General features: G+C 34.8%; 3 protein-coding genes across 8 annotated transcripts; 1 reads left to right on the forward strand and 2 right to left on the reverse strand.

The window, feature by feature from the left end:
- Window positions 1-115: 115 nt before the first annotated feature.
- On the forward strand, window positions 116-4,754 carry LOC122603854 (zinc finger-containing ubiquitin peptidase 1). Of its 5 annotated transcripts, XM_043776684.1 has the most exons (7): window positions 116-404; window positions 529-568; window positions 2,667-2,762; window positions 2,883-3,430; window positions 3,548-3,659; window positions 4,314-4,409; window positions 4,479-4,754. In XM_043776684.1, the coding sequence occupies exons 1-7, from the start codon at window positions 331-333 to the stop codon at window positions 4,560-4,562; spliced, it is 1,050 nt and encodes a 349-aa protein (XP_043632619.1). In that variant the 5' UTR covers window positions 116-330; the 3' UTR covers window positions 4,563-4,754. The 5 variants fall into 5 exon arrangements, 3 of the variants coding, with proteins under 3 accessions (XP_043632619.1, XP_043632617.1, XP_043632618.1); XR_006324504.1 differs by having other exon boundaries at window positions 2,667-3,430; window positions 4,282-4,409; window positions 4,479-4,489; XR_006324505.1 differs by having other exon boundaries at window positions 2,667-3,430; window positions 4,321-4,409; window positions 4,479-4,489.
- Window positions 4,755-5,328: 574 nt separating this feature from the next.
- On the reverse strand, window positions 5,329-8,445 carry LOC122603109 (aluminum-activated malate transporter 4-like). Of its 2 annotated transcripts, none has more exons than XM_043775726.1 (6): window positions 7,966-8,445; window positions 7,495-7,632; window positions 7,069-7,332; window positions 6,832-6,968; window positions 6,577-6,723; window positions 5,329-5,986 (listed from the first exon to the last, which is right to left on the reverse strand). In XM_043775726.1, the coding sequence occupies exons 1-6, from the start codon at window positions 8,318-8,320 to the stop codon at window positions 5,432-5,434; spliced, it is 1,596 nt and encodes a 531-aa protein (XP_043631661.1). In that variant the 5' UTR covers window positions 8,321-8,445; the 3' UTR covers window positions 5,329-5,431. The 2 variants fall into 2 exon arrangements, with proteins under 2 accessions (XP_043631661.1, XP_043631660.1); XM_043775725.1 differs by having other exon boundaries at window positions 5,329-6,028.
- Window positions 8,446-11,311: 2,866 nt separating this feature from the next.
- Window positions 11,312-16,117, reverse strand: LOC122603108 (uncharacterized protein At1g51745-like). Its single transcript, XM_043775724.1, has 3 exons — window positions 15,640-16,117; window positions 14,607-15,484; window positions 11,312-12,528 (listed from the first exon to the last, which is right to left on the reverse strand). The coding sequence occupies exons 1-3, from the start codon at window positions 15,837-15,839 to the stop codon at window positions 11,549-11,551; spliced, it is 2,058 nt and encodes a 685-aa protein (XP_043631659.1). The 5' UTR covers window positions 15,840-16,117; the 3' UTR covers window positions 11,312-11,548.
- Window positions 16,118-18,048: the final 1,931 nt, after the last annotated feature.

An 18,048-nucleotide genomic window follows, 5' to 3' on the forward strand; every position in this document is an offset into this window, starting at 1 on the left:
ATTAAATTTTTTAAGGTACGAAAAGTGCAATTTCGATACCAACTCAGTTACCATCCGTATAATTTACCCAGTTAACATGCTTACCCTAATTCCCACCATTAATTTTACCATTTGTGGTACTGGTACTAACTAAATTTTAGATCATCGGTTCCAAATAAAAACGTCATACCGTTTCCATTTGATTAACTCTCTTGAGTGTCAGCACTCAGTGTATATGGTATAAGGAGTCGGAGTGGTGGTGGTATGTATATAATTGGGATGGGGATTTAGTTTGATTAAATTGGGTAAAACAAGAAGTTGGTGTCGTATTGAATTGAATATAAAGAAGAAATGAGCAGCAGCAGCAATATGTGGTCAACCTGCCCATTTTGCTTGCAACAAGTTGTTACCGTAGACCTAGAAAGGTATGTTTGTATTTACTCTATTATTTACTCGCAATATGGTTAAGGGAATTTTTAAATATGTGTGTATATATATATATATATATATATGATATTTATATGTATCAAATCGAGTTATGATATGCAGGCACGCCAACAATCACTTTGAGGATCATGATCATCAGGAGGTTGGTTATCTTCACCTCCTCCTTCCATTTCTCTCTTTGATCTCTTTTACAATCTATTATTGTTATTATTACTATCTTCACCTCCTCTACTTCCATAGTTCCATCTATTGCTCACTTTCTTCATCATAGATTTTATTTATATGTATATATAGATATTGATATAGATACATATATATGTAAATAAAAAGATTTTGTTATTATGATTTGATGAGTATAAGTATGACTTTAGTTTATTGGATGTGAATGATTTTAAAATGGGTTTCATTCAGATTTCATTATATTTATATATATAGATATGGGGTTAACTAGTATGCTTCTAGCAGCATGCTTCCACCATGATTTCCAGGGGGAGAGATTTTATATTCAAACATGCGATTTTCATGGGGGGAGTTTGTGAGGGGGAAACATGCTTCTTCCATGTTTCTAGCAGCATATTGCTTTTATCCTATAGATATTGATATAAATATATAAATTAAGATTATGTGTGGTGGTGGTGGTTGATTTGAAGACCTGGAATTATTTTCTTCGTGGGGTGGAATTTTTTCATGAGGATGATAGATAGATAGATATACATAGACATATACATATCCTCTATACATATGATTGGTTATTTAAGGTCAGTTTGAAATTTGAACCAAGAAAATTTTGGACTAAAAGTGTAATTTATGAAACTTAGGGATGAAATCTGCAAGTGAGGGTTGACGACAGGGATGATTTCTGTAATTAACTCTTATTATTATTAATCCAATATTGTTATATCTTGGGATTTAAACAAGAAATTCAAACCAAGTTAGCCGTGTCACGACCCACCACCCTCCATCAAGCATATGGGTTGTCTAAGTTAATTGAAGAGAAACTTGGCTTTTACTCTCTTTCTCCATCATATTCCACGTCCTTGAATTCTGTTGTCACTTTTACATCTCAAATGCCACTCAACCTTCCCTCACTACCTACTCCGGTGTCGTCAACTACTGCCCTGCCTACGACCCGCTTGTCGCCTGAACAAATCCAACAGTGTCGTGCTTTGGGCCGTTGCTTTCATTGCCCTGTCAAATACCACCCTGGTCACAAATGTGATCCACCTCAGTTCTTTCCCATAGCAGATAATGAAATCGATACTCACAAAATTCATGATATCGGATCTTGAGGACAATTTAAATTCTCATGGGCGGGTTATTGATACGATCCAAGAAGTTAAAGAGAGAAGACCCGCATTCATCCGCTTAAAGTGCTAGACTAATTCTAATTTAGTAGTTTTGTTAATTAGTTTTGTTTGCACGTGCATTCATTATTTCCTTAGTTTTAGTAGCCCATGTACGTATTGGTTTTAGCAGTTGCAAGTTTCCATTTCCTATTTATATGTAACTTCACATTTAGCTTTGTATGAAGAGAAAAGTTAAAGAATTTAGGTTCTTGTTTCTAGTCTTATCTCTTGGGAGAGTGACCATCTCAAATGGCCCTTCTATCAGTTTGTGATTGTTTATTTTTTCCTTTTAAAAAAAAAAAAGCAATCCCAAACACCTCCTTACATATGCATCTAGTAAGTAAGAAAGTACACCCAATGCCGTCTTCCATGGGTTTTGCAATACCTCGATGGTGTATGGGGGAGGTTGAGATGTAGACAACCTTAACTCTATCAAGGTAGATAGGCTTATTCCAGGTTCTATCTAAATGATAGAAAAGGACCTCCGACCTTTGCAATGAGGATCGAGCTCATGCCCTCTTTATCCAGAGGCAAAGGTGTTAACCACCCAACCCCCTTACATATGCATCTATACCAGAATATTACTCACTTTTGCATCCAAATCTATCTCGATAACTATGTGAGAAGATGAGATTACATGTATACATATGAAGCCCTCCAAGTCATCTACCATCCTACATGTCATTAGAAAATGCTTATGTCTCATTATTTAAGCATTTAACTAATCTATTTTTTATTTAATTTGCTAATTTACTAATTTTTATGAATTAGCTAACAACTATTATCTTCCTTTCATATATATATATATATAATATTATTTCGACGTCTTCAATTTCTGTTACCATCTTAAAAAGATTTTTATGTGAGATTTCAGTCCCTTTCTCTCCATGGTAGCAGGTTGACAGTTCTACTATAACTTACGGTGGAGGAGGCACCGCCACCACTGCCGCTGCTGCCGATAGTAATATCCATTTCTTAATCAGCTCACAGGTGAGGGATGCTAACTTTAAGGTCAAACAGCATGGTTTCATGACCTTGTTGTACAACTGTTTGGAGTGTGAATCTGGTCAATCCACCAGTATATTGTCAGGATATGTTGATCATTTCCAGAGCATAGAGTTTGAAGATGTTGGATGGGGCTGTGGCTGGCGTAATATCCAAATGCTTACCTCCCATTTGCTTGTTGAAAGGAAAGAAGCAAAGGATGTCCTCTTTGGTGGAGTTGGCTTTGTCCCTGATATCTCTTCACTCCAAAAATGGCTTGAAGTTGCATGGCACCAGGGTTTTGATACACCAGGATCATATGATTTTCATCAAAATATACATGGCAAACGTACTTGGATTGGTACCACCGAGTGTGCTGCACTTTTCCGTTCTTTTGGGCTTCGTGCTCGCATTGTAGATTTCTCTAATCTTGATTATGGATCAAATATTGGAAAGAGAAACAAGTCAACCCAAGTTATTGGACCAATGGACAGATATTTGAATAAATCACCACAATATATCGTTGCAGGTTCCAGTAATGACACCAACACATATTTCGGAATTCACCCTGAAAAGCGTCATCAGCTTCTGGTCAATTGGGTATGGTCTTACTTTTCTGACAATAATATGCTCACCAGATCAGCCTGCAACAAAGTTGTTATCACGGACAAATCGTAAGTGTTTTTTTGGTGTTAAAAGTATCTGGTTTTCGTATCTAGTGGTTCTGATGTGTCATCTTTTAACAAATTCATGTTTCATTGTATTTTATCTTCTGGAAACTTATTGAGCAGGCCCTTGTATTTCCAGCATGATGGACACTCAAGAACTATAGTTGGAATTCAAATGAAAAATCTTCCAAATGGGGTGAAGCAACAAAACCTACTAATTTTAGATCCTGCTCATGTGAGTACATAATCACACACACATTGTTGTAAGTACGTTGCTAAATGCCGGTGACTTTGCCCCGCACTGAATGTGTAATGTAGGTGTTTTGATAGGCTGTTTGATTGGTGTTAGAGATCTGAAAGTGATTATATAGTAGGGTCTGGGGATTGGATGTGTGTAAGCTTTGGCCCAATCTAATGTTTTAAATGGGAAAATATATTCTAGCTTTTTTTTTACCTTATCACATTGGGGTTAGGATGGGTTGCTGAAGTTAAAAGTAAAGTAAAGTAACTCCCAATGCCATCTTCCACGGGTTTTGGGTCCCAATACCGTCTTCGACGGTGTATGGGGGAGGTTGAGATGTAGACAGTCTTTCCCCTATTAAAGGTAGAGAGGCTGCTTCCAGGTTCTACCAAAGGTAGATTAGGACCTCCAGCCTTGCTGAGCATGAGGATCAAACCCATGACCTCCGTCTCCAGAGGCAAGGGCTCCAACCACTGATCCAACCCGGATGGTTTTGATAGGTTGCTGAAGTTATTGTGTGATTTCGTTTGTGTGTTTTTTTATTCCCCGATAATACATGTTAAACTTTTTTTTTTAAAGTGTTTAGAATAATTGAGTGTACTGGTTTGATCATCAGTTAACAGGATGTATTCTTCTATATGCTTCTAGAAAACAGAAGTTCTAGAAAGTTGCCTGAGCAAGAACGTTGGATGGCAAAGGTTTATTAAAAGAGGTGTACACACTCTGCAGAAAATGGAGTACCAGGTTATATGCATTATATTTCTTTCAGTGTGGTAACCCAACAAATAAGCTAACAACATAGTTCTGTTTCAGTTGTGTTATGTGGATCCTGGAATTGCCACTGGAATGGAGTTGGAGAAGCTTAAGACCTTGGATAGTACCCGATTTGGATTTTAACGCGAATGCATAGCCTTAGAACAATCTTGCTTGGTGTTCTCTTTTAGAACCCATTGGTGTCTGTTATCATGAAACTTATTTCTTATATTTTATTCTGATTTTATTTGTTTTGAACTCGCAAACATATGAATGTAGGGGATCCACGATTTTGAAAGTGCATATGTGAAGTCAGTCGTACGCTTTTTGTTTTCATATTTTAGAACCGGAAAAGATTTTTAACCTCATTCATAAGACAGTGTACAATTCTAAATAGCATGGTTTGGCTAGACATACAAGTCGATGAACATTTTAAATATTTAAAATAAAATGCCTTTAAACCATGACCAATAATGGAAATCATGCAGCGTGGAATTTGAGGTACAAGCGATAATGTCTTACCTTTTGAGAATAAAGGTTAAGGGTCTTCTGAAGTAGTCTATTTAATGGTAAAATTGTTTACATTTCATATCTCTCGTACCTTGTGAGTAATGGTAAAATTGTTTACATTTCACATCCCTCGTACCTTGTGAAAGAGGGGATTTGATACATGTATTGTGTGTACAAGTGCTATTAACTTTAATCATTTATGTTATTGTGTGTATCCTTTTTTTTAAGGTAGATGCATATATGACTCATTACATCAATCGTGAAAAATTAAGAATCGAGTACATAGCAGTAATTTGGATACACACGGTAGCAAAACGAATAAAGTTTATTAATTACATTTAAATGCACTAAGCTCTAAGATAATAATCTAAGATATACTATGATAATAATATTGCAGTAATCTTCTAAATGATATAATATGATAATAATATGCTTTTTTTTAGTCAACAAGAGAAACAAAAAAGAGGAGCGTACAAAGTTATGGTTCAAGAAGTCCTATTTACTTACTTTGTTGGTTCTGAGAATTTTGCCTTATCACTAAGCTCTTGGTATGAGGTTATCAGATTCTGAAGCCTTGCAACATACTCGATCAAGGAAGATGTAAAATTGGTCAAAGACAAAGCACTTGCACTCTCGTAAGTCCTTACCTCGCGTTCGTTAAGAACGGCATCCCCTAAGATGGATAGACGCGAAGGCCAGTGTAACTGCTCTTCTTCTGAGTTTCCAAAACAAGAAGGATTGATGGACATATTTGTGACATGACGATTCAAAGTTGTATGTGATTGTTTTAAATGAGCTTCACTTGTAGAATCGATCCTAATTTCTTCATCTTTTAACTCCTGAAGGTGATCAGGATCTTCGAATTCTTTGGGTCGTCTTGAAGCTGCCCATTTCTCAGAGTTGACAAGATGGTAAGATTTTTCATCTATCAACATTTGGAGCTCTTCTGCGGCCTCATGTACCTTCTCGAGCAGGTCAAAACGAGGGCTTAGTTTTTCCAGCTTTTCCAACTTGTTTCCCAGCTCTCGGAGTACTTTTGCACCTTCGATCCCCACCCTCTGAATCTCGTTTCTAAACATTAGTCTCAATTCAGGGGCTGCCTATGTTGAAAAAAGAAAAAAGAAAAGAAAAGAAACAAAGCTAGAATGCATGCAGCGCCTTAAAAGCTGAGTAAAACGTACATTAGTGAATTGCAATAATACCAACCACAACCGAGGCCTCATAAGCATATTTTCATGATGAGTTATCTAGTTGTTAATAATAATAATAATAATAATAATAATAATAATAATAATAATAATAATAATAATAATAATAATAATAATAATAATAATAATAATAATAATAATAGTAATAGTAATAGTAATAATAATAATAATAATAATAATAATAATAATAATAGTAATAGTAATAATAATAATAATAATAATAATAATAATAATAATAATAATAATAATAATAATAATAATAATAATAATAATAATAATAATAATAATAATAATAATTGAATGGCCCGCATTAATTCCTCTTCGACTTGGCCACAAAAAACACGCATTTGTTTGTATAATATTAATTAATAATAGTAATAATAATAATTAGAGAATAAGTTATCGTAAATTAGTTACTCGTATATATATATGTTAATCACCTGTATTTCAGAAAGAATGCATCCATGCAATGACATAACCATAAAGGCACAATGTCTCAATGCACCGCTAACTTTCACAAAGTGACCCCATGGATATCTCAACATTTTATAACGCCCATGGGGTGGTTCCCAAATTGCAAACCCCAACTGAAAATCAAAGGAAAAAAATTCAACTCAAGAATTGAATTATTCAATCCAACGGGGCCGGGCCTGCTTAATTTTATACGAGTAGCTAGCTATATGAAGTTGATATACCAAAGCATCTTCTTGACTTGTAGACTGTACTGCTGCTCTATACCCAGTATATAGAGGGTCATCAGTCGCCTGATATACAAGGATTTTTGAAGGTATCCTTTCATATTCCACGTTTTGTAAGTAACTCGAAACACATTCTGTTCAAAATGGAGCCGATCGAGTAGTAATGCATGTATACACACATTCATACATACAGTATATTAATCCATTGTATACATACGAGTATATTATTAGTACCTTCCAAGGAAGTAGCAACACCCCTAAAATTCTTGACCACCAATTTGTGCAAATCTTCTCCAGACCAAATTGGATAGATACATATATTTACTATCAAACATATGCTTGCCCCGACTCCAACTAATAACAGTCGAGAAACAGCTGTCCTAAAAAAATGTGAAGTCCCTGATACTAGTACTATTGAAAATGTCAACATGAAAACCCTGAACCCGTATTCATATGGCTTCATTGATGGATATAATTTCACATAGCTCGAAGCAGAACCTACAAATTACAATTGATAACACATATATGAAAACAAACTGTACTTCACACAAAAATACACTATATATACATATATATATATATATATATCTGTTAACGTTACTACGTTAGTATATATATATATATATAGTTGAAGCTCATATATATGATGACCAGACCGACCTGCTATAAAGATGCTGACTACAACCACAAATTCTTGCCATTCCCCAGCCCACACAGATATTTGAGCAATCCCCAATGACAGTAATGCCGCAGAAAATGTCCCCAAAGCACGATTAAATCCTTTGCTAAGTGTTGCTCCTATATATATGTATATATATATATGTACCAATTAATTAAATAGCCAAAATATTCATATTTATAAATATATTTTTTTCATTCTAAAATCTAAACAATTGGAGTTAAGGATAAGAATAATAAATCTCCTCCATTAATTGTGCTACAAAATGAAAGAAGGATCATAAACTTTCTACTATAATTAGCTAGGAGAATTTCATAAAACAAACATAATGTTGGTAATAATTACAACTTTTAATTAAGTGCGCTTGCACTTATACAAGTTATAAATTGGTTAAAAGAAGATCGAAAGAAAGCCAATTAATTGATTGATGAAGGAAGGGAAAAGCAGGCTACCGATGCTAAATTCGAATACAACGATGACAGTGAGGATTGCCCAGATGGAATGTTGACTGATATAACTAAGGGGTTCCTTAAAAAATATTAGGATGGAAACAAAAGCAAGGGCCAACCCAGATTTGACAGCAAAAATAATCTGTCTAGGGTCAGACCGACCCATTTCGTAAACCTTGACAAGGAACACCTGAAGATCTTCCCATAGTTTGGTGATTCTATCCAGCACAGAAGCCGCTGCCGCTTCTTCTTCCAATTCTTTGTTGTTGATTTTGTTATCATCGTACTCTCCAAAGAATGCTGAGCAACCCTTGCGAGATAACAACCTTTCTTTGCTTATTCTGTCGTAGGCTGCCATTTCCAAAATGCATGTACCCTTTTCAAGACCGATCAATAATAATGTTTATGCATTTTCCATCTGGCCAGTCATTGATTAATTATATTCGTACGTACGTGAAGGAGGGTGACCTAGCTGATGATCAATTAAAGATTGGGAGTGAAATGAGGTAATTATTCACTCCACATGTCATAGCTGGGTCCGTGAAATGGTTTGATCCGGGCCATTTGGCAAGTCAATTATAAAGAGTGAAGGACATAAAAGTAGGAAATGTTAGACCTATTAAGGGTTTGATGATATATATATATAATATATGATAATTAGAGTAAATTGGATTTTTGTTCCCTGTACTATTACCCAATTTGCATATGCAGTCCAAATTTACTTATCATTGCAACCGCGGTCCAACTTTCAGCTTTTGGTTGCATTCTCAGTCCAAAAAGTGATCATCTTCTATTTTTCACCATTAACTAGATCATGTGAGGGGGCAATATCATCCTTTCATTAACACCTTATATATTATGTTAATTAATTAATATAAATACTAATAATACATTGTTAATTTTATCTTATCCCCTCCATCTAAATTCTGAACTTATGAATATCATTATAGCTAATAATCTAATATATCCATCTTCTCCATCTAAACATTTCTACACACAGTGAATTTGTGTCCGCCGGCCACCAAGTCACCAACTAACTACCAGCTAATATCTATTATAAAGGGGAAGAGGGAAAAAAATCACAAAGCTTACTTGTTGATATGATTTGATGAGTTGAAAGTTAGCCCACTATGCCCAAATACTTTACATACAATTTTATAAGCAACCATCACAACTTGATTCTTTGCTTCAAACATGATCGACACCATCTATTATGTGATATTTTGGTTCAATCTTCACAAATACTATATATTCTTTTTTTAAAGAACCCTAAACATATGAAATTAGGGGTTTTTGATTTTGAGTTTTTGGGAATATTTCCATCTATATGATTTCAGCAATTAAAGTAGAATGGTTGCTTCAACTATATATAAATGCAATCAGCCATATTTGTATCTCGCGCAGTGGTAGTGGCCAAATTTAAGTGGAATAGATGAAGTGGGTCTTCAAATAGAGTGTTTGTGTGTTTGTTTTGAGGGAAAAGGAGAGATATATATTGCAGGACCCGCAACCGAAAACAACCACCGCCACCTTCCTCAGCCGGAATCAACCACCGGTTTTTTGTTTCTTCTTTTTCTTGAATTTCAATTTATAAGGTTTTGCTTTATTTTCATTTTTCTCTTCTTCTTATTTCTGAAAACTATTTGTTGTTAATCGATGGACCGTGGAGTGAGAGCATAGCCATTATGTGGACATGAAAATAGTTTAGAGTAGATATATAGAAATATAGATATAGATTTCGAGGATAGATACATCATATATGTGTAATTTTGATAAATATATATGTACTTTATATGTATATATGTATGTGTTTGAACACAGATATAGATTTGAAGAAGATAAATAAAGAGGTAAAAAGAAGAAAAGAAGAGTTAATGGCAAAATGACATATTTATCCATCACATGTTTCTCACATGATCCAACTAACATTGGAAAATAGACGAACATCACTTTTTGGACTGAAAGTGCAACCAAAAGCTAAAAGTTGGATCATGGTTGCAAGGATAAATGAATTTGGACTGTATCTGCAAATTGGGTGATAACACAAGGACAAAAAATGCAATTCACTCCGATAATTATAAGGGTTTTGTTAAACGAAGACCTAAGAACTTTCTTTAAGGTGTATTAAACTTACCATTAAATTCAGAGGGTGAATTTTTGATATGAAAACGTATAATTTTTTTATGCACGTTAAGTGAAACCTTAAAGACTTCGTTTAACCCTAAAGACCTAAGAACTTTCTTTAAGGTGCATTAAACTTAAATTTTTTTATGCACGTTAAGTAAGGCTGTCATAACAGGTCACACGAAACCTGTTAAGACACGGACCTGTTAAGACACGAACCTGTTAAGGTCAAACACAAACACGACCTACTAATTGTGTCATTTTTTTCAAACACGAACACGACACGAAAATTAACAGGTGCACCTGTTAAGACCTGTTAAGGAACCTGTTAACATGTATATTATAGAATTCTTGACTAATATTGAAAAAAAAAACCTTAAGGATACAAAAACTCTTACAAATTTCAACTATTTTATAGCGACAATAATCCTTACATTAAAAAAGTTCATAAACGTCTTACCATATAAAAATCATATATCAAATCATAATATCAATTTTTGGGATTTTATATATATGTATAATCTTAACATGTCTTAACAGGTCCTAACAGGTCCGGATCTGTTAAGACACGAATCTTAACAGGTCTTAACATGTCCGGACCTATTAAGACACGAAACCTGTTAAGGTCAAACACGAAACCTGTTAAAAACAGGTCGTGTCGTGTTAACAGGTTCCATGTCAAAATTGTCAGCCTTAACGTTAAGGGAAGGAATGGAATCTGTCAAATGAATTAGAATCTAAAGGAATGAAATTTGACGGAATGTTTTTGATTTTTTGAAGATTTAAGTGAGAGACGGAATGAAATTATTTCCCCCATCCCCAAGGAATGGAGATTCCATCAAATGAGGGAATATTCCTCCATCTTTAACCAACCAAACACGCTAAAAAATCGAATTCAATTTCAATTCCATCAAATTTTGTGAACCAAATGTGACTTAAATCTTAACTAGATTATGTCATGTCATAACTAGATCTTATTTCATTGTCCCATATATGGATTACCAAAGGGACATTTTCATTTTGAACGTTACATAGTTTCATAAAACATTTTAGAGTATAAACATTTTGACCTTTTCAACATACCAAGTGTCAAGCCATGAAATTCGGTATTGTCACATTACAAATAGGATAAAACGATATTGGTCACACGTCTTATATAATAAAACAAAAACAAAATGCAACTACAAAATAAGTTTAAGTTGGGAGGAAGGTTCACTCACAGCAATTCACAAAGGCAAGATCAAAATACAATGTGTTGAATTATAATCATCTACTCTACAGTCTACACTGCATATGATGAACATTATCCATTGTCTTTACAATTTTACCCTTTCCAAGCCCTCCCAAAAACATGAAAACCCACTACACTACAAAAATGAAAAAGAAATAAAAACAAATGGAAGCATATAATCAATTATTTTGACATACAATTTACATGTAGCTACTGCGTAATGAGATGTGTTTATTGATGGCGCGCAACCAACTCCTCATGTAACCTACTAAACACTAATTTAACTGGGATACAAGCAACTGCTGGGGGCAATGACTCTGGTTTCATGACCCCTTTACCTACAAAACACTCTGCTTTCAAATCCTTACCCCGTTGCTGCTGGCTCCCACCTATCGAAGATAGTGTTCTAATTTTTTGATTGTAAGATAAACTGGCCTTCCGTTGCGCCTTTTTCAGGGGTTTTCTTGACATGCTTCCCTTGCGATTCACACTCCCTGTACTTTCATCTACATACTCAAAGGCTTCTTCCACTTCATCCAGTGTAGATAAATGAGGTGGTCGTGGAACTCTACACTTAGCGGTCCTTCTAGCAGTCCTCCATGGTTGTAGTGTTGCTGATTCCATTTGGAACTCAACAGCTGCAGAAAGGATGATATCAGATATACCGTCTTCTAGAATTTCTACTGGGATAGGGTGACCTACTATTGCCTTGTCATTCAACTTGCTCATGAGGGAAATCATGGGGACATGTTCTCTCTGGTAACTTGATTGAACTTGTAAGTCAACATCAATCAACGTCGAGTTCATCCTGCCACCAAATTGATGACTGAAATATACAGGATCATGGTACTCAATTGACTGCTCCCAGTATCCTTGCAAAGGTGTCGTGTCCTCCCAACTGATGCTTTCTAAGCCTCTGGGCCTATATCCCATCATTTGGCTTCCTAAATTCTTGTCAGAAGAATTGGCATCATAAGTCTCTTCTTCTTTGAAACTCATCCAATGGTTAGCGCTCATGGAGACCTTTCTCTCAGGGTACCTGCGACTATTCCTTTTTCCTTTCAGTTGCCACTTTGAGACTGTCACACTTGTTGGCAAGGAATCACCACTGTCATCAGGAAGTCCCGAGTCATCGCTCATGCTCTCATGCTCACCTTGCACTTCGGATCTTCGAAATACCTTCGGTATGAATTCAATATGCTCACCTTCATCTAACCACAAATCAAATAAAAAGGAGGGTCAGGCTTCTAAGGTGGTGCTTGACTGACTTAAGGGAATTGATGGAAGATGTCTTGATCCAGCAAGTCACAAGGGGTTGGTTTGTTTTTTAGCTTGATCATTAAAGCATGACTTAACCATAAAAGTCATAGGTGTGCTACTTTCCCCATTAAGTAAATGATTATTCGATATTTGGTATTTTACAAGCATCTTTTTATAATGATTTTAAACCTTTACTAAACAATTACATCAAAGTGGTAATAATTTATAATATAAAAGAGGTAAAATGGTCATTCTATCATTCAAATCATATCATTGACACAAAGCAGGCAACAGTACTACATAATCTGTACAGACTTAAGTTATGGAAACAATAACTTGATTCGAACAGCACTTAGATAGAAATAAAAACGTGTTTCTTGGTATTAACAAAACCTACAAATCAGATAGACATGTAGACATTATATATAACTGGCTGTACTAAAAGGCAAGAGCGACTCATTTACATGTAATGGAAAGGAAAAAGAAAACCACTAAATTTGAAGGTTTATTAAATCTCTTTTGCATGTGAATAACACATAACTCGGTGAATCTCACATTTTTTATGGTTCTCTTCTGAACCTGCGCACACACACGACACACCTTTAAAGTGAAATGGTAGTAACACTCAAATGGTATAAATTCGTGCTATTAAAACCTTCAATAGGGCTATTAAATTAGATGTATCAATTCAAACTGAAAAGTTTAATTCTTCAGAACTTTCCCGACCTCCCTATCCTATGCTCAATCCTACAACTTCGAGGACCTAGTTGCAATGAGAATTCATTGGCTTTTTTTAACGAATCCATGGTAGCCTTCCTAGACAAACTGAAGCTGACTAGCTGAGGATCAATTTCAAATACTACAAAAGGATGATGTCATTATGTTTTCATAGGTCCTCTTGGTTTAAAAAAAAATCATGTTTTCATAAAGATCAACCGAAGCTGACTAGCCTCAAATCCATTATAGTTTTTCTATCTTAGGTCCTCTTGGTTTAAAAAAATCATGTTTTCATAAAATAAAAGCTTCTATTGCTAGCATCCTCTTAAGGAAAGACATCATTACATTATTTATCTTTTGTCACATCATCACTAAATTTATGTTTTCGCAATATAGACATCAATCGAGTTGTTTGGTGTTAGATGTGAGACACGTAAAACAGCATGCTTCAGTGCCCTAGTTGAAACCATTACAGAAAAGGAAAAAATTATCCTTAGAGCTATGACAATAAAGCTCGTGTGTGTATTGTTTGCAAATTATACAAGGGGAATCTGATATCAAAAGACCTAATATAATTGAAGCCCTAATGATGGGGAAAAGAGTTGATCAAAGTGTTAATTATCCAAAAATCTACCCAGATTAAAGAGCCATTCTTCTATGAGGAAGTATAACTGATCAAAGTATATATTATCCAAGAATCTACAAAAGTTCGGCAGGAGATGGGTTATTGGAAGCTACAGAGTGCTTCAACACAATTATATGTGCTAGTGAACGGGGAGGGGCATTCGGAATTAGGGACATAACATTGCCTATTAATGGAGCCGCATGACACAAATATTGGAAAAGATCAAGATGAGTAAGCATGTCTACAAGTTTACTGCCAGTATTAAAGATTCGCTTCAGGCTTTGATTGGATCACTACCATGGATTACAATTTTTGAAATGAAAACTGAAATCCCAAATGTCATTAGTCATCTGAGCCTTCATTGATATCCAGCAGATTTGTAGCGTAATAGCTCACTAACAAAGATCAAACTTTTATGACTTATTGATAGCACTATCTCGTCTAAGTCAATGGTGACAAAATTACTAAAGGAGTTGCATACTATCTGAAAAGGTCACAGATGCAAAATAAAAGGCTCAGTCAAAGCATGATCCAACATTTACAAAAACAAAGGAATTGTTTTTTTCAGCAGCGGCCCAATCCTATTGAACATAGTTGGGCCGGTAATGAAATAAACTTCAAACCCTAATAACATTATAACCTGACAGAAAAAGCTAACGAAAAATATGAGAATAAAAAAAAAAGAACCTGAAAGTGCAGCCATGTACGTGTCTGATAACAGAGACTCGGTTCCTGAAGAATCGGTTTCAGTGTCTTCATTAGATCCAGTAGTGTTGTCTTCACTTGAGCCAGCATGGAAGGAGTCAATAACTCTTTTTTCAAACTTGGGTGTTGAAATTTGCAGCTGGTCGGGGAAAGATTGGGCATAATCAAAGCTGTCAGCTGAAGTTACCCCTCCGATGAGTGGATCATTGGCAACTTGCGTCTGCCCCTCCCATACAGAGTCATCAACACCCTGTAACCGCAAAGTGGATAATTGAGGACTACTGTTGAGTAGCTGAACAAGAGGGAGGCGCCTATCACGCCTCTTATTAATCATCAAATTCTCGTCGTCGTCCTCCTCCTCCTCCTCAAGTGACCTTTTCCTTTTATGTAAGGAGTTAGTAGTAACTGGGATAGGAATGGTAGATTGTGGTGTTGAAGAAGAAGGATTAGTGGGGAAAGGAATAGGAGAAGGAAGATGTGTGAATGTGGTAGGGGGGGTTGTAACATCATCATCATCATCATCATTGTCATCGCAGTCGTCATCATCATCATGATCATCATCATCATCATTATCATCATCATGTATATTATTGTTGTTGTTAATCTGAAGTTGATGAGGATGATGACTAGAAGCAGTTGAAGGAGGAGGAATGTTGTTGTCAGTCGGGGAAGGATTAATGTTGTTATGGAGTTGTTTCTCTAGGTGAAGGGCATGAAGAATAGCATCTTCGCGACGTGCATACTTTTCTCTTTTCTTAGGAGGCATGCCCTGGGAAGCTTCGGCCCTCTCGATGCAGTCATCAAACTCACCACAGCGAAAGGGTTTAACACGCTTGGACTTCTCCAAGTTGTACCAATCACTAAAGAGGGAGGGATGAATCATTTTACTTGTTTACTTATACATAGATACATATATATATGTATATATTCTTCTAGTAAATTAATAAATAAATTATTATAGGTAATGAAAACAAAAATCATACGAGTAATAATGACAGGGGGGGAGGGGACTTACACGCTTGCATCTTCCCTTCCAAGAAGCTTGACAGGAGTACCAGATCTGGGAGACATGAGATGAGAAGAAGAGAGGTGTTGGGGCCCGAGTATCTTACCCGGCCACCATGACCCGTTCCGCCTTCTTACCCACACTATTGTTCCAACACCGCAATCAACCATCCCCCCTCCTCCTCCTTCTGCATCTGAGCTCTCCCCCATTCCCTTTCTTTTCTTCTCTTTTTCCTTTTTTTCTCAAATTACAATTGGGGGATTTTTCATATCTAGGTTTATTAGGGTTTCTTCTTTTCTTTTCTCTTCTCTATTATTATTATTTTTGTTGTTTAATTGGTCGAAACCCACATACACACACTCACACACACAAGTCTTATTATTAAACACTCAGCTCGCCCGCCGCTGCTGTTTCGTTCAACCCCTTACCTTCACGCGGACACTATTACGTCACAGGTTTACACCATCACTATCTATATCTATATCTATTTTCTATATAAAATCTCAATTCATGACTTATAAAATATCGTGATTTTATAGGTTCAAACCGCATTTTCACTATACGGATAAAACATTTGGCGTCTATCTCTTATGACCTCTCACCTCTACCATCTCATCGCCGCAATACGAAGACACTTTCTCTCGTTTTTATAAAATACCCCACACTACTTATTTTTATTTTTACCCAATTTATTTTTGGGAAAAAGTGTAAAAGAAAAAAAACAAAAAATATATGCAATTTTGTGAAATCCAAATATTGCTTGGGAGTGAGAAAAAAAAGTTGGATTAAAAGTTTCTGATATATTAGTTGAAAATCCAAAATGAAAAAAATGTGAAAACTAAGTGCTTACAAAGCAAATTGTTAAAACGAGTTTACATTTTCGAACCTCTAACTATCTAAATCTAAATCTAAACATCTAAACAACCTTATAAAGCATTTACCCTTCTCATTTTCTTAAAAAAGAACTTATCTACCAAAGTTACCCCTCTCTTTTATCTATTATTTTGAATATTATTACTTAATATACCTATAATACATTTAAATCTCAATCACTTATTTTTTACTTTCTTATCAAATCTCAAGCACTTATTTTTTTTTATTTCTCCTCCATAAATTATTTTATTCATCTAATTTATTCAAAATCTTTTATCTCAAAACCGTACATTGATAAATTATAAATATATATATATATATATATATATAGGTGTTTTTAAAGTTTCATGCTATTTCATTAGAGATGTCATTCGATATAATTTCGAAGAATTTTTTAAATCTGAGGGCAAAGCCCATCCAAATAGATTACCCACATCACCGATCACCCATATGACCTATCACCCCTTATAATCGATCTCCTCCTATGACTTATCACACTCTATCACCTATCACCCCACTATCTCATCACCACACCGTGTGAACATTTGGCTAGTATTAAATATGCATATATATAATCCTTCATTTGCATTTTGAAGCACTTACATTTATATGCTTATAGAAACATATTAGTTATTCTTTTTGTTTTTACTTCGATTTTTCGACCAAAAGTGTTTTTTATTTACCAAAATTGTTGAGTTTTTGACCTAAATTGTTTATTTTGGACCAAAAGTGTGAACGAAGATCATAAGTCAGGGATGGAAAGGTGTAATTTCGTGAAGTCTGAGATGAAACCTGAAATTTTAGATGGAACACAAGGACAAAATTTGTAATTATCTTATTGAAAATAATTTACATATTATCGGATTTTTTATAACGTACTAAATATAGACTACTGTCAAATATTAGATTAAGATTCGTGTCTAGATACATATAGGTTATATTACAGGAATTGAGAGTTGAACTTAATTAATAATTAATTACATCAGTTGTATAAGGTAAAGAAAAAATAATTTAAGTGCTTTTAAAAGTAAAAAAGGGATTATATGCGTGTATTTAGGTAAAGAAAAAATAATTTAAATGCTTTTAAAAGTAAAAAAGGGATTATATGCGTGTATTTAACTAAGAACCATAAGTATAAATTTGTTCTAATTTTGCATGAATTAATTCTTACTATAAACATATAGGTTATTACCTTAATATTGGTAAATGTGTTTGTAAATTTAGGTTTCCGTAAGTGGAATAACTATATCTCTAAGTTAAATTAATATTACAATAAATTAGTTATTTCTAAACGTTTTGCTTTACTTCATGACTAATAATAAACAACACATTGAATTTTCCAAAGAGTTAAGAACGGTGTTCTGAACTGATATTAATTTTTGTCACATATTTTTTCTGTTATATCTCTATCTAGTGACGTACTGACGTATTCACATGCTTTTCATCTCTACTGATATTATTTTTTGGTTCAACTCGATGGCATTATGATAAATTATGTGTGTTGTTAGACATATAAATAATGGTAAGCCCATAAACTTCATCATG

The sequence above is a fragment of the Erigeron canadensis genome, chromosome 6 (assembly GCF_010389155.1).
Source record: "Erigeron canadensis isolate Cc75 chromosome 6, C_canadensis_v1, whole genome shotgun sequence".
NCBI classification, from domain to species: domain Eukaryota; kingdom Viridiplantae; phylum Streptophyta; class Magnoliopsida; order Asterales; family Asteraceae; genus Erigeron; species Erigeron canadensis.